At 41.3% G+C, this 21,599-nt stretch overlaps 1 protein-coding gene across 1 annotated transcript in view; it reads right to left on the bottom strand.

Annotated features, from left to right (window-relative positions):
* Positions 1-21,599, bottom strand: part of LOC124594239 — a 94,345-nt gene that overhangs the window by 51,308 nt on the left and 21,438 nt on the right. The window contains exons 2-3 of the mRNA XM_047132637.1: positions 18,854-19,008; positions 2,048-2,182 (exon numbers count right to left, since the gene is read on the bottom strand). Of these exons, the coding sequence (XP_046988593.1) occupies positions 2,048-2,182; positions 18,854-19,008 (290 nt within the window). The remainder of the gene's footprint in view (positions 1-2,047; positions 2,183-18,853; positions 19,009-21,599) is intronic.

Raw genomic sequence — 21,599 nt, 5'->3', positions numbered from 1 at the left:
TCATGCAGGCGGAGAGGGAAGAAAGCGACTGTCAACCGATGACCTCGTTCAGCGAGTAGATCCGGCAATTCGAGGGGCGATTCAGAAGGAACGGAGAGGAGTTTTGTCGTCAAGCGTTGTGCTTCTTCGTGACAATGCTCGGCCGCACACTGCTGCTGCAACCAAGCCGCTTCTGTAGCGTTCTCCTATGGCAAGTGTTTGATCACCCACCACGCAGCCCGGTCTTGGCACCCTCTGATTTTCACCTCTTTGCTCACATGAACCCCTAGCTCTGAGGACAGCATTTTGACACAGTCAACGAACTGCAGACCAATGGAGAGAAACGGTGGAAAGCTCAAGCACCTGTCTTCTATGACAAGTGTATTAGAAAGTTGCTACAACGCTACGACAAATGTCTAAGTCAGAGCGGCGAGTATGTAGAGAAGTAGCTAGAAACTGTACCTAATTGTTGCAAATAAAATTTCTTTGTTTTTCGCTGTGATTTCCATTTCGCGATCAATCTGGCCTTGAAAAAAAAAAACTCGTAAATACTCTTCATTCGTATTTTCAAGTTAATATTCACTCCAAGTTACTATCTTCATTCACATACACTCATGCCCATAAATTAAGGATAATTGCAGAATGTGGTGCCACACAACGTGGCACTACACGAAACTGGCGCTAATAGCATAGCCACATAGGAAACACACACGACACAGATCTGCAAGTCTACGGTACTGGTACCCCGACATCGATATGGGATATGATCACCATGCACACGTACACAGACCACACAACGTACTCAATGGGGTTTAGGTCCGGAGAACAGGCAGGCCACTCCAGCCACTCTATTCGCCTGATATCTTCTGTTTCAAGGTACTCCTCCACGATGGCAGCTCGGTGGAGCCGTGCGTTATCATCCATCAGGAGGTAAGTGGGGCCAACTGCATCCCTGAAAAGGCGCACATACTGGTGCAAAATGACATCCCGATACACCTGACCTGTTACAGTTCCTCTGTCAAAGACATGCAGGGGTGTACGTGCACCAATCATAATCCCACCCCACACCATCAAGCCACGACCTCCATGCAGGTCCCTTTCAAGGACATTAATGGTTTGGTATCTGGTTCCTGGTTCACGCCAGATGAACACCCGGTGAGAATCTCTCTTCAGACTATACCTGGACTCGTCCGTGAACATAACCTGGGACCACTGTTCCAATGACCATGTACTGTGCTCTTGACACCAGGCTTTACGGGCTCTCCTGTGACCAAGGGTCAGTGGCATGCACCTTGCTGGCCTCTAGGCGAATAAACAATGTCTGTTCAGTCGTCTGTAGACTGTGTCTCGGGAGACATCTGTTCTAGTGGCTGCGGTAAGGTCCGGAGCAAGGCTAGATGCAGTACTCCGTGACTGTCTGTGGGCACTGATAGTGAGATATCGGTCTTCTTGTGGTGTTGTACACTGTGGACGTCCCGTACTGTAGCGCCTGGACAAATTCCCTGTCTACTGGAATCGTTGCCATAATCTTGACATCACACTTTGTGGCACACAGAGGGTCCGTGCTACGACCTGCTGTGTTTGAACAGCCGCCAGTCACCCTAGTATTCCACCCCTCATAACGTCATGAATATGTTAATTTGAGACATTTTCAACACACAGTCACCATTAGCACGTTTGAAAACGTCTGCACACTTACTCGCTGCACCGTACTCTCACATGCACCAACACACCTTTGCATATATGGACTGCTGCCAGCGACACTATGCGACGACTGCAGGTCAAGTGCATCTCATGCTCATACCTCGAGGGGATTTAAACCCGCAAAGCTCCCGCCAGAGCGTTGTCTCACCATGTATCAGCATTATCCTTAATTTATGAGCATGAGTGTAGTACATAAAATCATGCAAAACAGGACGAGAATTTTTGACTTGCCAAAATGTTAGCTGTATCCTAGCTTTTTCGTCAAATTCTTGTAGCGCTGCTTCTCAAATAAGACACTGTTACTCACGTATTAGATGTAACTTTGATCGTGTATAGAAACCCTTTTAGGGAACATTTGACTCACAGCCTGGGGGACAGAGTCTCCTAGTGCATCCCGCGTTCCGCGTATCCCCGTCGCCAAAGCACACGCACAAGTTGCATTCCATCCGGAAAGTCTTCCCCGGAACGCATCTGTACTCTTCGGGCACGCCCTTCGGACCTGCACAAAAAGTATATAAATAAATATCTTCCGTTTTAATAAATTACCAGAAAATATGATACCAGATTCCTGCCGCTCCGAAACTGCCTTCAATCGGCTGAAACTGGGTAATGTCAATAACCGTGTGCCGTGACTCGGAATTCGTATTTTCTGAACTGCAGCTCAGTTCCGTACTAGCTAACAAGTGTTTACACAATGAAGCCTTTCACGACCGTACCATTTGGCCCAATTCTGTTCATTCCAATTTTGGAATGGAAAATTAATGAGTCACTTCCTCTGCCACCTGCTCACCATAAGCTTCTTTCTCCCCCTGTTCTTTGCAGTATTTCTTTATTGTATGTCTTAATTTTACGAGGTAACATTTCAATGTTTCTGGTACATCTTCTCCTGCCTTCCCATGTCCTGGTGTCGATAGAGGACGATTCAGTACATCAGAGCTATTTGGAAAGTCAAGTCTAGTCAAGCACTAAATGGAAACTATAATGAAAATCTGACGAAGGTTTGCACAGATGTGTTGGACAGTGTCTTTAGTTTGCCCGTTGATCACGTCGCACCGCTATTCTCAGTTCTGAGTGCACGGTGAGCGCGTAAAGATGCCTGGATAAATAGTGTCTCCCATCAAGTATGAGGGTCTGGTGCGAGATTTCGCCTGATCGGATGCAGCCCACCTAACATAAATGTAATGCGTTTCCTTCCTCAAGACAATTCTCAGGCGCAGTCTGCAGGGGCAATAAAGAGGCTCCTGTAGCGTTGGCCCCCTCTAGAGTTTAACCTCTGTTCGCATGAACCATTCGCTATGAAGACAACATTTTGGCGCAGAAAACGAGCTGTAGACGACCGTATCGATTTGGCAAAGGGTACTGGAAAGTTTGCATTACTCTACGACAAATGTCTAAGTCGAAGTGGCCGGCCGCGGTGGGCGAGCGGTTCTAGGCGCTTCAGTCCGGAACCGCGCGACTGCTACGGTCGCAGGTTCGAATCCTGCCTGGGGCATGGATGTGTGTGATGTCCTTAGGTTAGTTACGTTTAAGTAGTTCTAAGTTCTAGGGGACTGATGACCTCAAATGTTAAGTCCCATAGTCCTCAGAGCCATTTGAACCATAAGTCGAAGTTGGGGTTATGTAGAGAAGTAGCTGGAAGGTGTAGCTAACAGTGTAAAATGAAAAGTTTTTGATTTTCGCAGTGGTTTTCATTTCACGACCAGTCGGATAGTACTTTCCGAATAGCCGTCGTTGTTACAGGAACTTCTGCCCGACTCCACGTCAATAAATTGTAACAGTAAAACTTCTCTGTAAAATAAAATTTTCATCGACTAATCCGTTTATAGGAATTGCTGTGGTAGTTGTACTCCCCGCTTCTTTCATTTTGTCCCACTTCTGCTGCGGTGTATTCTTCAATTTACGGTAGACTGCAGTTCTCCTTTGCATCAGCCTTCATCACTTTTGTCTTTACTCACTTTCACTCCATTTCAAGCAACTGGCTTCCTAGTTCTTGCTTACTTATGAACAGAAAGGCAACTTTATCTGAGAGACATAACTGCAGCAATGCAATACCCAGGATAGCTTCTTCAAATAAACTGAAAACCTCTTGAGATGAAGAAATGAAAACTAGTAGACATGCATTTCTATCACACAACTCAGCGCTACGCAGACTACACCGGTTTGTGCAATTAACAGGGGTAGTATTTTGAAACTGCTTAAAACTTGATACGAACTATAATTATTTTCGGGCATAATGTCAATCAACAGCTCCACCATTACACCAGTGATGCAAGTGAAGCAGCTAGACGATGAAATTGTAAGTGACCAACCGTCATATAAAAGCCTTTCACACTATCTTCGTAACACACAACTGATTCAAATCTATTTGCATCCTATACAGGCTGTGATATCATACATAGTCAACCACAAGGAAGAAAACCAGCAGAAGACATCACAGACCCCCCCCCCCCCCCCCCAAATGCCACACCAACAGCTACAGTAACAAACAATGGACAAAGAGTTCTAGATTAATCTAGTTTAAGACTGTTTCTTTACAAGTAACATTTCTCTGTATGTATGTATGTATTTATGTGTAAACGCCTGAAGATGAACAGAAAATGTTCGAAACGCGTTATATTATGTTAGATTAAACATAAAATAAAAAGTGACTGGTAGCAGAAATTAGAAATAAATAATTGACACGAACTGTTAAGGCGTTTTATACATTTGCCAGCCGAGCAGCTCATTAGCCGTTCGCGACTGCTACTCTCTGCCACAAACCATTATGCTGCGTGTACGGTCTTCTTAAGTATCTTCGTAAACCACAACCACAGTGACATGCACTGACGAAATGCAAAGAAGCCTAAAACCTCTCCAGAGTAACTGCTTCCAGAGCCCATGCTAGAATGTGCAGATAATGGCCTATTGACCCACAGTCTCCAATTCTGATTAACTGTGCTCTTGCAGACTCATACAAATTTTTAAATTCTGATGTTCTGTTTCCCTTGAGCCTCGCGTAATCTAAAATTACCCTGCAGTTAAATTCTGAACGAATGTACTTACAACGGTTCATTAGTGTCTTAAAAGAACTTTAACCGTGGTTTTTGGCCAAAAATTTTCTTTGCCTAACCCCCACAGGGCAGGAGGTGCTTCACCGACATGAGCGCGTAAGTCACGCTCGTAGACAGTCGTGTACTGGAGTTAGTTGGGACATTTACGCCAGTGATGTACTACAGGCGCTATAATGCATTATCATTCCATGTTGTGGCCGACTGGGAAAGTTCTGCTTGGCGCCTTCTGCTTCCGGTGCGGTTCCTACAGCCCAAGCCTGGCTATTAACTCCAAGAAGCGTCTAAGAAGATATTTAGTCTAATTTTGGGCACATAACATCGAGGACCATGAAACCCTTATTCCAGGACGATCACAAAGCAAAACATTATTTGGTGAGAACTTTATGCTAAAATTGTCTCTGTGGATGTCACCAGAAAATTGGCATCAATGTTCACTTACTGCACCTTACCATAAAGTAAAGTACAGTAATATGCCATGAAGGGCAGGTTCATCTTCCTCATTGGTAAGGTTTTTCCTATCCTTCGCGCCTGTAGGCACTTTCGTGAAGTATGAGAGCTGTGTAGGTTAAGTGTATGTATTACGTGTACGCGACTGTCATGGGTGTGCGCTTGTAGTGCAGTGTCGTGTTCGTGTTGGCGGCGATGCGCAGAGATAAGAGTGTGAAACTTGGTGTTGCACATAATCTACACTCTTCGAAGAACACCAAGTGCACAGCCAAGCTTAACGTCTCCACCTGACTTGCGGATCACCATCAACAGTGTTGCTCGCCCTCACCTCATGAGACACCGCGGGGATGTTTGGAACTGCATTCAGGACATTTGGCGCAAAGACTGGTGAACAGGACTATAAGCCAGCACCCCTCCTGTCCTCTCCACTACAAAGGCAAAGGGTAAAATGTCAACAGCGGCGTACCTGCCGGTCACCCATCCAAATACTGGCAACGCCCGACGGTGCTTAACTTGGGTGATCCGACGAGAACCGATGTATCCATCTCGGCAGGGTCGTCGACGGTGCTTACCACGATTAATACAGTCTAAGACAAACAAATACGCAGCACGAATGGGACCGAAATCTGTAGATGTGATGTGCACGTACAGACAAACAAATGATTACAATTTTAGAAAAATTGGACTACTTACTCTAAACAAAGAGCTTTACAAACTGAGCATGTCAATAACTCGTTGGTCCACCTCTGTCCCTTATATAAGAGGTTATTCGGCTTAGTATTGATTGATAGAGTGGTTGGATGTCCTCTGGAGGGATATCGTGCCAAATTCTGTCCAACCGGTACGTTAGAACGTCCAAATCCAGAGCTGGTTGGAAGGCCCTGCCAATAATGCTCCAAACGTTCTCAACTGGGAAAAGATCCGGCGACCTTGCTGGCCAAGATAGGGTTTGGCACGCATGAAGACAAGCAGTGGAAACTCTCACAGCGTGCAGGCGGGCATTATCCTACTGAAATGTAAGCCGAGGATGGTTTGCCGTGAAGGGCAACAAAACGGAGCGTAGAATATCGTAGACGTACCGCTGTACTGTAAGTGTGCCGCGGATGACAACCAAGGGTCGTTTCAATGAAATGGCGCCCCAGATCATCATACTGGCTGCCGTGCCGTATGGCGGGTGAAAGTCAGGTCTGTCGGTATTTCATCACTCTCCTGGCAGTCTCCAGACACACCTTCGCTGGTCATCGAGACTCATTTCCCAGCGAGACTCGTCACGGAAGAAAATTCTACTTCAGTCAGTGATATTTCTGGCCAAAGGCGTGTCTGGAGACGCTTCGGACAGCGGTGGGGTACCAACCTGAATATTGCCCACCATACACCCCCAGTAACCATTAGTGATCATCTGGGCAGCCATTTTGTTTCATAGAGGGCCCCTTTGGTTGCCATCTGTTACACCCTTACAGCACAGCGGTACGTCGGAGATTTTCTACGTCCAGTTGTGTTACCCTTCATGGCAAGCCAACCTGAGCATATATTTCAGCAAGATAATGCCCGTCCGCACACAACGAGAGTTTCTACCGCAAGTCTTCGTGCTTTCCAAATCTTACCTTGGCCAGCAAGGTCACAGGATCTATCACCCCCAGAACGTTTAGGGCATTATGGGCAGGGCTTTCGAACCAACTCGAGATTTTTGACAATCTAACAGGTCAGCTGGATACAACTTGGCACCTCAGGAGGACATCAAAAACTTTGTCAATCACTTCCAAGCCGTATAACTGTTTGCATAAAAGTCAGAGGTGGACCAGTACGTAATTGGCTTGCTCAGTTTGTGATGCTCTTCCTCTTGACTAAATCATCCAACTTCTCTGAAATTGTGATCATTTGTTTGTGTATTCATGTACATCACATTTACCGATTTTGGTTCCACTTGGATTTTTCCTGCGCGGTGATTCTTATTTTTTGTTTTATAGTTTATTTAAAGTACGTATTTATTAATTTAATTTACTGTGGCTGGTGGCATTTTCTTTATCTGTCTTTCGGTCGAATGCTAACAGGAGAATACTGTATTAAATCTCAACTGGGGACTTTTTACAGTAACAGCTCTTTTCTTAAGCTATATAATAATTTTAAGAGTGTCAATGCAGAACATAGTTTCTGCAGCGCTTAACCATAATTCTGCTGTATATTCTTGCTGTAATTTTTAAATGTTTCAGAGTTTATAATTAACACATCCCTTGTTTTGTGACACTATTTATTATTTGTTTGAACTTTTGTTTTGATGTTCTAAATACTCATTTTCATTGTGTTCCATTCTGTCTGTTATAGTTCTGCATTACCTATTGTCGTGAAGAATTGTTATTACTATTCCTAAGCTTCAGTGAACTGATAATGTAAACAGCAGTGAACGAGAAGAATCTCGTTATAATTGTTAAGAAAAAGTTATTTAGTTAAAGCAGTTAGTACAAGCCTTTATTGTCTGTTAACCTTGCAGGTAATGTTTAACTCGAATAAATGTGAGTATATGTTTTTTTAAGAAATTGTATGTTTGTCATTTGGTTCGAAGTCTCTGCTAGTAAAACTTTGTGCAAACCTCCTTCATTCCTGGCACGTAACCTTACTTCCTCTGAGGTATCATTTACAATATTTCACATAAATATTACCCACTATTCAGTCATCATCGTTCTGTAGCACACTCATTCTTATACTTTTGAGGATGGAAGTATGAATACAACTGAAGTCTCTTCACTTGCTAGATATGACATTTTACGACTGTTGTGATCTCATACCCATGTGCTGTTTCTTGTCTGCCCTCAGACTCACCATCACCTACCATCTTCAGCTTGTCTGCATGTATTTCTGTTTGTACTACACAGTTTTTTTAGTCTTCTGACTGATCTGATGCGGCCTGTCGCGAATTTCTCTCCTGCGATGACCTCTTCACTTGAGTGTAGCACTTCCAGCCTACATCTTCAATTATATGTTGGTTATAATCCAGTCTCTGTCTTCCCCTACCGTTTTGTCCTCCACAGACACTTCTAGTACCATGGAGGTACTCTGGTGCCTTAACACGTGTTACATCATTCTGTCCCATCTTCTTGTCGGTGTTTTCCATACATTACTTAGTTCACCGATTCTGCGTTGAACCTCGTCATACTTATCTTATCAGTCCACCTGATTTACAGCGTTCCTCTGGAGTACCGCATCTCAGACGCTTAGATTCTCTTCTGTTTCGGTTTTCCCACTGTCCATGATACACTAACATACAAAGCTGTGATCCAAACTTACATACCCAGAAATTTCTTTCTCAAATTAAGGTCCATATTTACTGCCAGTAGACTTCTCTTAACCAGGAACGACCTCTTTACCTGAGCTAGACTCCTTTTGAAGTCGTCAGTTGCTTCGTCTGCTATGTGTTACTTTTCTTCCTAAGTAAAATTCATTAACTTCGTCTACTTCGTGACCACCAATTTTGATGTTAAGTTTCTCGTCATTCTCATTTCTGTTATTTCTCATTACTTCCGACTTTTTACGGTATACTCTCAATTCGTATTCTTTACTCAGACTGTTCATGCCATTCAATAGATTCAGTAATTCTTGTTCATTTTCACTGAGGATATCAAACTCATCAACGAATTGGATCATTATATCCTTTTACCCTGAATTTTCACATCTGTATCTACATCTACATGGATACTCAGCAAATCACATTTAAGTGCCTGGCAGAGGGTTCATCGAACCACCTTCAGAATTCTCTATTATTCGAATCCCGTATAGCGCGCAGAAAGAACGAACATCGATATCTTTCCGTACGAGCTTTGTTTAGCCTTATTTTATCTTGGTGATCGTTTCTACCTGTGTAGGTCTGTGTCAAAAAAATATTTTCGTATTCGGAGGAGAAAGTTGGTGATTGGAATTTCGTGAGAGGATTCCGTCCCAACGAAACACGTGTTTCTCTTAATGATGTCCAGCCCAAAGCCTGTACCATTTCAGTGACACTCTCTCCCATATTTCGAGGTAATGCGAAACGTGCTGCCCTTCTTTCAACTTTTTCGATATACTCCGTCAGTCCTATCTGGTAAGGATCCCACACCGTGCAGCAGTATTCTAAAAGAAGACGGACAAGCGTAGTGTAGGCAGTCTCCTTAGTAGATCTGTCACATTTTCTAAGTGTCCTGTCAATAAAACGCAGTTTTTGGTTAGTCTTCCCCAAACATTTTCTACGCGTTCCTTCCAATGTAAGTTGTTCGTAATAGTAATTCCTAGGTATTTACGGCCTTTAGATTTGACTGATTTATCATGTGAGTGAAGTTTAACGGATTTCATTTAGCACTTATGTTGATGACCTTACACATTTCGTTATTTAGGGTCAAATGCAAATTTTCACACCATTCAGTTGTTTTGATATTCTGATGACATTATTAATCGATAAACGACAGCGTCATCTGCAAACAACCTAAGACGGCTGCTCAGATTGTCTCCCAAATCGTTTATATAGATAAGGAACGGCAAAGGGCCTATAACACCACCTTGGGGAACGCCAGAAATCACTTCCGTTTTACTTGATGACTTTCTGTCAATTACACGAACTGTGACCTCTCTGACAATAAATCACATAGCTGAGACGATATCCCGTAAGCACACAATTTCACTGCAAGCCGCTTGTGTGGTATACTGCCAAAAGCCTTTCGGAAGTCCAGAAACACGGAATTGATCTGAAATTCCTTGTCGATAGCACTCAACACTTCATGCGAATGAAGAGCCAGTTGTGTTTCACAAGAACGATGTTTTCTAAACCCATGTTGACTGTGTGTCAATGGAGCGTCTTCTTCGAGATAGTTCATTATGTTCGAACACAATAAATGTTCCAGAATCCTGCTGCATATCGACCTTAATGATATGGGCCTGTAATTAAGTGGATTACTCCTACTATCTTTCTTGAATATTGATGTGATCTGTGCAACTTTCCAATCTTTGTGTACGGATCTTTCATCGAGAAAACGTTGAATATGATCGTTAAGTATGGAGCTAATGTATCAGCATACTCTGAAAGGACCCTAATTGGTATAGTCTGGACCAGAAGACATGCTTTTATTAGGTGATTTAAGTTACTTCACTACTCCGAGGACATTTACTTCTACGTTACTCATGTTGGCAGCTGGTCTTGACTCGAATTCTGGAATATTTACCTCGTCTTCTGCTGTGAAGACATTTCATAAGTCTGTGTTTACTAACTCTGCTTCGGTAGCACTGTCTTCGATAGTATCTCCATTGCTATCGTGCAGAGAAGGCACTGATCGTTTCTTGCCGCTAACATACTTCACATACGATCAGAATCTCTTTGGATTTTCTGCCAGGTTTAGAGACAAAGTTTCGTTGTGGGAACTGTTATAAGCATCTCGCATTGAGGTCCGCACTCAATTTCGAGCCTCTCTAAAAGATCGCCAATCTTGTGGATTTTGCGTGTCCAAATTTGGCATGTTTGTTTCGTTGTTTCTGCAACAGTGTCCTGACCCGTTTTGTGTACCAAGGAGGATCAGCTCCGTCATTTGTTAATTTATTTGGTATCCGATACTATTTCTCTGAATTCAAGCCACATCTGGTCCACACTCATATCATTAATTTGGAAGGAGTGGAAATTGTCTCTCAGGAAGGCGTCAAGTGAATTTTTACCTGATTTTTTTAAAAGGTATACTTTTCGTTTCTTTTTGGAGGATTTGGGGCTTATAACATGCAATCTCGCTACAACAACCCTGTGTTCACTAATCCCTATATCCGTTTCGATGCTCGTTATTAACTCAGGATTATTTGTTCCTAAGAGGTCAACTGTGTTTTCACAACCGTTTACTATTCGCGTGGGCTCATGAAGTAACTGATCGAAATAAATTTCAGAGAAAGCGTTTAGCACAATTTCGGGTGACGTTTTATGCGTACTTCCGGAATTAAACATGTATTTTCGCCAACGTATCGAGGGCAAATTGAAGTCACCACCAACTGTTATCGTATGAGTCGGGAACGTGCTTGAAATCAAACTCAAGTTTTCTTTGAACCTTTCAGCAACTGTATCATCTGAACTGAGAGATCGGTAAAAGGATACAATTATTATTTTATTTCGGTTGCCAACAATGACCTCTGCCCACAATAACTTCGTTCTTGATCTTCCAGTCTTATTGTTCCCTCTACCTTACACCCATTTTTCTCAGAATTTCAAACTTCTTGCACCATTTTACATTGTCGAGCGCTTTTTCTAGATCGACAGATGCTATGAACATTTCGATGTTTCTTCAGTTTTGCTTACATTATCAAACACAAAGTCAGAACAGTTGCCATTGTGCCTGTTCCTATGCGTCACCTGTTCTCTTGCGATTTGCTGTTTCAACGTGATTTTTGCGTTGACGCCGAGAATTCGTGTTTACTACTTGAATTTTGTTGTTAAATTTTGGAATGCTGCTTGCTGTTGCATAAAACACTTTCGCTTCGAAGGTTACAAAGTCACAGAGAACTTTAGGTGTGAACAACTATTTTGCATGATGTGGTGTAGACTCGGTTTCGCCGTGCAATAACGTATTTTGGTAAAGTTTGCCTGTGTTCCAGTTTCCTTTGGTTTATCACAGTCGGTTTCCTGTCTTTCACTGAACAACACATTTCATATCAGCATCTTTAAGGGCTACTAGCACCTTCGAAACTCACTGTAGATTTTATTTTGGCTACTAGAGGACTTCAAGAAACAAGTTACACTTTATGATGTGACAGTGAAACGTAGCTGTCTTATTTGCTATTGCAATTATCAAGAAGTTTTGAGTATAAATGTAAAGGAAGTTGTGAATTTGATAAATGTACTCAATCTCTGTAGAATTCTTTGTAACTCTTTGTTTTGAGACCAAAGATGTTAGAGTAAGTTAGAGAGTAGCAGTATGTAGTGTGTCTTGGACAGTCTGGCTGTTGTACTTGGTTTGAAAGGATGGAACGTGGCCTGCCGTGAGTGGAGGCAGCATTATATAAAAAGAATTTTGTAAAAATATATTTTGAGGAAAAATTTTGTGGAACTGATATTACATGAATCCAAGAATGTCAAAAGGGAAATTAAGGCAAGTAAGTTTTTTTTATGTATATGTAATGTGTAGTTTGTTATTCTTAGAACACTGTGTATGGTTAAAGTTTGCTGTAAAAATTTTATAGTGAAGTACATGGAATTGTCTGACAGTTGAAACATGTGTTAAGGAAAACGATTATACAGAAGACAGTTATTAACCCTCCTGCAGGAGCTCCGATTTTCGTAACACGAGCGGGAGCGCGGCGCACTTTGTACGCACGCAGTCAAAAGCTGTCATTATGCCATCAAGGGAAACGTGTATGAACCAAATCACAGTTTAATTTTAGTTTATTTAAACAACAATACAATAAACTTATATTAGATCGCTAATTTTCTACTTGATTAAACAAGTACGAAACTTTCATATCATCCTATTTCAGCAGCTGACACATCAATCTACTCCAACACTTTTTTAGTCACATACTGAACAAAAACACTCTTTCTTTGCAATATAAAAGAACAAAGGCTTCATGTATTGAAGAAGTATCAGTTGTCACAAAGTTCCTTCCATCTACACAGTTAATTGTCTTTCACATTTACGGGAAATGCTTTACACTTCTCATATGTATGCACTGTTTTTGTATGTCCCCTACAAACAAAGCTAACATGTGAATTACACCTTATGGTAGTAGATGTGTTTCCTGCTCGTCCACATGTCACACACTGACCTCTTTTCTTGGTGGTAGGCTCCTCAGTTTTTTCAGCACCTTGATCTCTGTATTTCACGAGCAAAGTTGCAACATCGGCAGGAAGTGAAGGAATATTAACTCTTTCCACTAGTCGAGGCTTCATAAGACACGGTGCTAAATCTCTCAAAATAAATTTCTTCTCTTCTTTTTTTGATATGAATCATTTGCAGGAAAAATTATTTGAGCATTCATTCCTGCTCCATTAGAGCATAGGATACAACCAATGGCCAACTTCTTGTGACCCGTGCGACAGAATACGCACCTCCCAGTTGATCGACTGTGTCGACTCCTCCTTTTGTTATATTGTAATCCAAAACTAATGTCTGGTTTACCTGTAATTTCGTCAGTGGTTCCGAAATCGTGCTTAGTTGAAAGTAATGTAAATGCCTTGTTTCGTTTCGGCACACACGAAACTAGCCTCATATCATTCTGAAAACCAAATAAAGAGGAGTGGATAGCCCAGGTAAAAATTCTTGTGGGATCTCGCGTTTGTTTCTTCTCAGTGTGCAGATGCATGTTAGTCGCTTTTTCAAAATGAAATTGCCCAAGGAATAGCTAGTGTACCAGTTATCCATTGTAACGTTTCTTCCTGAGCATTCAGTGTGAGTGACTGGACTCCCTACAATATCACAGGGAGAAATAGAAACATCGTATGGTCCTTTAGGATCTTTTCCACAATATGCTTCAATATTACTAGTGCAGAATGTTTTAGCATCTGCTAAAACAAAAATCTTTGTTCTATACTTCACTGGTTTGTTCGGAATATACTGAACAAAAGCTTGCAACTTTTGTCTACTGCCACAAATTGTCCTACGCTATAAGCATTCTTGCAGTTCACCGCAAAGGTATCCAATATTTTCCTTATTGCAGCAAGTTTATCAGTCACTCTCCTTTCTTGCCTTGTACTCTTGTCGTCAAAACAGGTACATCGTAAAAGGAACAGAAATCATCTGCAGCTCATCACAGCTCTCGTAGTCTCCATACCTCTACCATCTGCTGCCCACAGTTCAATGATATTTGTGTGGTTTGCTTTCGTAGTCCCGATGAGATACAGCAATCTCAACAATGGCATTATTTCACATCTTGTAGTTTCCTTAGCGTCCCTTTCTCTGGTATATTGTACAGATTCTTTCTTGGAATGAAAATATATATGTTCTTGCATTTTACAATTTCATCAATCATTTCCAGGCTAAGTATTGTCCATAAAGCCTCTGTTTAACTTGCGAACACTCTGGCATCACATGTAGACCCAGGGAATATTTTCACAATATTCTTCCTTTTTGTTTTCTCCCTCCCAATAAAAATACCACGAGTGGAGAGTGACTCTTCACAGTCTTCATCTGAATCATGGACTTGATGAGAATCTGAATCGTGGTCACTTCGTGTGATAAATTTCTCTTCTTGAGAGTCATATTGGTTTTCATTGTCTGTTACAATTACAATCGTTGCCTGTCAGCTTTGATCTCGCCCTGCACAGTGATATACCCGCTCGTTACGTGTTATCTTTTAATTCGATTACAAAGGAACAAAATAAAAGTGAAGGAAAAATTACTTACATGACCAGGCGAGTGGCGTACTTTGTACACTAAGATGGCACACTCGCAGTTTATTTTAAATTACTCTAGCTCACGTGAACCTATGACAACACAACTTCTCATTGTGCTAGATGAAACAATAATGCAAGAGTCGGTAGGGGCTTGCTAGTCTAAACAGCAATGGAACTGTGCATGACAATGTTATTTGCAGTTGGAGCTCTTTATACACAGGTGCGCCCACTCGAGGGTAGAAATATTTATGGTAGCTTGTCAAGCTGTGAGAACTTTATGATAGTGTATATTGCTGTTATGGCTTAATGAAACATAGTTATACTTGGAATCTTTGTTCTCATTTATCAGTCGTTAAGATTAATTTCTCATTTTCCATTCTTTACTTTCGTGAGTGTGTTTGCATACTCGCATTGCACATAGCGAGTTGCGTATTGAGAAGCATTTTTATAAAAATTGGTATGATACCGTCTTGCTCTTGCACATCGCAAGTACGGCAAATGAAATCTGATTTTTGACAGTCTCATCACTCCCTTAATAGTAACAGGTTGCAGAAAAGACGAGCGTTTGGTGCGCACAACTAGACCAATGAATTTAATTACCGTAAAGGTTCATGTCCAATATAAGGCACAGTAATTTTCATAATGTATTAGTGAAAATATGAATATCAGTTCAAAGGCTTAATATCAGTAAAAGATTTCAGTAAGGTGGTATGACGTGACTTTCCAAGTAGTCTGTTCAGAAAGTCAAATGCGTCAATTTATATGTTCGTTTGCTGTGTAATTACAATAACAAATCTGGTACAGTGATTGTTTGCAAGACTAAAGATAAAGATTAGCTATATTCAGAGCAAACATTGTAATCTGAGCTATTTGTTTTGCAGTCAGATAGCACACGCAAATTTCATTGAAAACGGATTGCTTTCTCGCAGGCGAATTGTTTCACGTACCGGCTAGTCTGGATTTCACATCGTGTAGCGTGCGCTTCACATATTTCCATTCAAAATTAAATACATTGTTCTGTTGCCCTGCACCGAAGTCTACGCATTTCGATATCAAAATAAGTTATATACATTTCTCACATACCAACCACACACTTACAAACACGAGTTTATGTTTTACTCTCAGCTTTTAACACAATTTTAAACATAGCTGCCAAGTCTCTGTAAACAATGGTCGGAACGTTCTAACAATCGTTGTATTCCTCAACAATATAAACCCACTCCTTGTTCGTGTCATTTAGCCATTCGAGAACAGATGTGTCACCTTCCTCACGTTGGGAAACCTGTGATTGCTGCAGATTAAGATTGTCTACTGTCTGGACATTCTCGTCTGTGATCGATGTTAATAGCCTTCTTAGCAGCATCCACTTCTGTTCGACCTTGGTCAAGTTGTTGGTACCAATTGACAGCGGCTGGACGAGAAATTGCATACACTGTAATTCATACATCACAAGAATTTCTCGGTGAATTTGTGTACAGTTCAGGCGTTTTGTCCACAAAAAATCGTACTGTAGTGCATACTTCAACGATTAAAGTTGCCCCGTCATTTCACTGCCACCCTGTGATGACGTGTTATCCATACCGCAGAATAACTGCGTCTGCAGGGAACCTGGAACATGTACTATATTCTGACAATGCGGCAACTCTTGTTTCGCAATGCTGCTAGCGTGTGACAACACGTGTAATCTACTTTCTGAAACCCCTACGTATATGTGCTCTTCTCTAGGCTGACGTGGTATCACAGACTAATAATAGGTAACCACTTCTTTAAAGACACCAGCGTCGCCTTTGTCTATTAAAACCATTTATTTATAAAATTCACTATTCCTGTTATGGTCTTTTAGCCATTTTGAACTAGAATCAGCACGATACATCATGATCTCTTCTGACACTTATTTACTTATAAAATTCACAATTGTAATTACGGCTATCTAGTCATTGTCAAATGGAACCAAAGAAAAATGTGTTTCTCAGTGCATGTCAACATTTTAAAAATACAAGAAATGTGTACATCACGTATAGCAATTAATAGCGGAAACTGACCCGACAAAAAGTATGCGACAATAGAAGTAAAAACTTCCCAGTAAATAAGTGGCCGCAAACGAGCCGTTTACGAGAGGATAACTACCTATGTGTGGCTACGAGACGACAATTTCTGGTAAAATATTGTCCTTTTCAATAGAAATGTCGTAGAAGATAGTTTAAGAAGTGGCAAACCTATGTTTATAGCATTTGCAGACATAGAGGAAGCTTTTGTCAAAGTTGACAGGAATGTTCTCTTTGAAACTCTGATGGTAGCAGCGGTAAAAAATAGGGAGCGAAAGGCCATTTACTACTTGCACAGTAACTAGATAACTGTTATAAGACTCGAGGGGCACGAAAGGGAAGCAGTGGCTGAGAAGAGACTGAGGCAGAGTTGTAGTTTATCCCTAATGTAATTCATTCTGTACACTGAGCAAGCAGTAAAGGAAGCAAAAGAAAAATTTCGAGAATTAAAGTCCAGGGAGAAGAAATAAAAACCTCAAGGTTTGCTGATGTCATTGTAATTCTGTCAGAGACAGCAAAGGACTTGGACTAGCATTTGAAATGAAGTGTCTTGAAAGGAGGTTATAAGATGAACATCAATAGAAGCAAAACAAGAATAATAGAATGCAGTCGAATTAAATAAAGTGATGCTGGGTGCATTAGATAGGAAACGAGACCCTGAAAGTAGTAGATGAGTTTTGCTATTAGGGCAGCAAAATAACTGATGACGACTGAACCAGAGGGGACATAATACGTAGACTGGCGATGGCAGGAAAAGCGTTTCTGAAGGAGAGAAATTTCTTAACATCAGACATAGGTTTAAGTGTGAGGAAGTATTCCTGAAGGTATTTGTCTGGATTGCAGCCATGTATGGAAGTGAAATATGCACGATATTCAGTTTAGACATGAAGAGAATAGAAACTTGTGAAATGTGGTGCTATAGAAGAATGCTGAAGATTAGATGGGTAGATCATGTATTTAAAGAGGAGGGTCTGAACAGAATTGGCAAGACAAGAAATTTGTGGCACAAAAGAGATCGCTTGATAGCACACATTCTGAGATATCAAGGCATCACAAATTTAGTATTGTAGGAAAGTGAGGGGGCTAAAAATCGTAGAGGGAGACCAAGACATGAATACACTAAGCAGATTCAGAAGGATGTAGGTTGCAGTTGTTATTTGGAAATGAAGAGACTCGCACAGGATAGCATGGAGATCAGCATCAAATCAGTCTTTGGACTGAAGACCACAACAACAACAGTAGAGACGTATTTGAAACGTAAGCTTTTCGATTAAATGCTACAATTCTTCCGTCACCGATTCCTGCTGTAGTAAGCCAGATTTCAGTCCATAATGAAAAGGAAAAAACCTTGTCTTTTCATTTGAGAGAATATAGAATGTTCGCTGGTTATCAAATTCTCACATACGTGATTCACAAGTAGTTCTCTTCTAGAATCAGACAATCCAATCTTCAGGGTCATCCTAGGCCTGCTTGCAATTAGTTCCTTTCCATTCTATCCTAAACTACCTTCTCTTCCGACCAGGTACGAGACTAGCATATCCACGAGAATCGACAAATGCGAAGGGCTTCTTATACAGTTTTTACTCACTCATGTGTCAGAAACAAGTGGCAGTCCAGATTTTAAATTTCTCACGCAAAGGAATTGAAAACACTAGCTGCCATTGGACAATGATTTATATCAATGGGGGATTTGAAAATTTGCGCCAGACCAGTATTCGAACCCAGGTCTCGTGCTTACAAGACAGAGGCGTTGGCTACTATGCCATCTGAGCACAGAGGTCACCACAACCGCATGGACTACCCTTGCATGCCTCTCATCACACTCAAATTCTCAACTTACACCACAGACTACTGATGTAGTGTCCATGTTCATTTGGATCTGACAGAAGGCATGCTAGGGTAGTCCATGCAGTCCCGTGTTGGGATGGCATAGTGGTCAGTACAACTGCCTAGTCAGCAGAAGACCTGGATTCGAATCCAGCAAAAATTTTCAACTTCTCCCATTGATGTAAAACAATGCCCTCTGACAGCTAATATCTTTAATTTCTTTTCTTCTTGAATCACAGTGGTTACAGGATCAGAATGGTGTCTGTTCTTCTGGACATGTCTGAAAGACCAGACACAGGATATGTATTTAAATTTGATCTTGTTAAATTACCAACATTTTTCGTATGTATATCACATCCATTCTCTCATGTGAAAGAGCACATCCTTAAAATCCCTCCCTCCTAACATTCGGTGAGAGAGAGCACTTGCCTATACAGATAGTGCGCAATAGCTGTTCACAATGTATGCTGAGTACTTACCTGTTCCATCACTGTCTTCATCTTTTAACACTTCTGATGACACTAAAATCACAAAGACCACAAGCATCTGTATCAGCTTGGCTGTCTTCCCCATAGTGTCCATGTCAGTACATTCAGCAACAATGCTTCCGGCTGCAGGGAATAACCGACACGTGCTGCGGAAATACATAAGTCACTTTTATGTGCCCAGTAGCAAGTGACTTTAGTCAAGTCGGCGTAAGTTGATCCCCAACTGCTCGCAGTGCTGCTGCCAGCTTTCAAATGTAAAGTGCAAACGGCTGCAGGCGGGAACAGTAGCCTTTTATAGAGATTACGCAATAATGACGCGTTGCCATGGAGATGTTTACAATTGCGTGATGTGATTGGCTGCAGTAGGCCCGCGATGTTGCTGTACCCAGCCCACTCCAACTGTCAGAGATCGTCTTACGGCGACTCGACCATAAATGGTCGCTTCGTATGAAACAGTCAACATTATGGGGAGCCGCTCTGGTGCCCCTCCTTATACTGTGAGATCCTAGATGACTGATATCATACTTTAATGTTCAAAAACTGGGGGAATTCAAATAATATGATTTTTCAAATATTTCTCATTTCTGTGAACGCTTCAAGGACATGTTTTTACAGGTAATTATGTCATAGTAAAGTAAATCGACAACAGCTTTACATTTTCGATAGTGAGCTTATTCCTCTCCACTGAAAACGTGAACCATCTCTTGTTTTCCGCGTCTTCACAAAAGTGAAGAGAAAACGAAGAGTAAAGAGGCACGGTGTTGTAAACTATAAGCAGAGTTCAGCGAAGGCCTGTTAGAGAGCAATAAATCGTAGGAAACTACATTTACAAAACAAGTGCTAAAATTGTGATAAATTTCGTGGGGTCGGGGTCAGAGAAGGGTCTAAAAACGGGTGGCCCCCGGTAAAAATGGATAATATGGTAAACCTATATGCGAGTGCAGGCTTTCTCATCGAATTTCATGTATGAAGTCTTCACAGGTTGTTAGCCGAGTAGCATCGTCGTCTCGTAGCAACGACAACGATGCTACTCGGCTAGTCAAAATTGAATATTTTGAAGTGCGCACAGAAGGAATTTTTAATCATCCCACACATTAAGCATTTTTCTCGTTCTATCGATAAATGGACCTTTGGATAAATTTTACTTGCATTGCTTTATCTGCATGAACTCAACTATACAGGATGAAGAAAATCTGCAGTATCTGCCCTAAAACACAGATCTTGAAATGGTGTAAGCAGGTTCTCACTCTGTGTACGGCGTCTTTCTTCTAAGTTTCGTTTCTGCTACACTCTTTCACCATCTTTCACCACTCAGAAAAGCCTGAGACTTCCCTTGTCTGCTTTCAACGTTTCCTCTTAGTTCGACCTGTGACGCGTTCCTGACACCTGAGCTGTACTGGCAGTACAAGTGTTCTGTATGCAGTCTGCAGAAAAACTGCAGTTACCAAGCATCCTTCCAATGAGTCGTACAACTGAGCATTGTGGTATTTTCCACTTCATATCGTTACACAGGTTTACTCATATAGCTGTGAAACAATTGGCACTAGTTCCGTCACGTTAATACTGTACTTAAAGGAGACTTCACTACTAGGCCGTGTCCAACATGAGCTACAGAAGCGAGCGACAGCGAGCGACTTCTGGATACGCGACACTCCAGCGACAAGCAGCAGCATCGGGCGGAAAGCTTGGGTGTCCTGCATGCGAGCGACTATGTCGCGCTACAAAGATGGCTGCTTAGAGCCAACCAGCTGTTTCTACAAAACTGCGTCCCTAACCTGTAGAATACTGTAGCTGGAGAGTAAGGCTACAGAATTAGGTTTACTTAAGAAAATAAAGCGAAAAGGAATGCTGTGAATGAAATTTACAATGGGAGGAATCTCCATGGAGAATTTCATAAGTATCATCAACTACGAAGGTCACCAAATTCTTCGAATACACCAGAATGGGCAGAGAAGCATTCGACTATCTCATTAATAAATTAATTACGAATGTTTTTTTTTTACGTGATTGAGAACTTTTAACAGGCAATAAATGCGAAGGAATGGCAACGACATGACTAACTACACTAAATACAAACGTAAGTACACAGACTAATAGCTCCAAACAAAAGCTAGCTGTAGTGAGGGGTAGTGTATACAGTTTCTGATTGCATGTTAGGTAAAGGTCCTGCGTTCGATTCTGGAGAGTTGTTACATTTTTACTGTGCCAGTTATAATTCTGTATACTAAGTTTTATTTATACAGTTTACACTGCATGTTTTTAACGTCTTGCCAAAGAACTTGGTCTTCACTCCTATCCCAGTATATCACACACATTTAATTCCTAATAAATTGCAATGAATGATGAAATTTTACAGATATTTGATGTTGCGAAGCCAGTGTTAAGGTCAAGCGTTTCAATTGCTCTAAATAGTCTGTAAAAGTAAAGCTTACAAAATTTTTGAAAAGAAAGTCAAACGTTTTGTGTAATGATTTGTCTAAAAGTATGAAATAAAAAATATTAGAGAAACATTTGGTGCACCTAATTTTCTGTTCATGATTTCGAGCATCATTCAAAGGCACGTAGAACTTTTTTCTGAACTTCTTAATTCTTTTACACAAATCATTTCATAAAATACTTGACTGATTTCTTTCATTTTTGAATTTCAAGTTTTATTCAGAAAGCATGATCTTACTGGCTCCTCATTTGCCTTCCTAGCGTACTTGATTGGAAGGAAGCCTTTTTGACGTTTAGATAT

The sequence above is a fragment of the Schistocerca americana genome, chromosome 1, assembly GCF_021461395.2.
Source record: "Schistocerca americana isolate TAMUIC-IGC-003095 chromosome 1, iqSchAmer2.1, whole genome shotgun sequence".
Lineage (NCBI taxonomy): Eukaryota > Metazoa > Arthropoda > Insecta > Orthoptera > Acrididae > Schistocerca > Schistocerca americana.
This window is presented reverse-complemented; position numbering and strand designations above follow the sequence as displayed.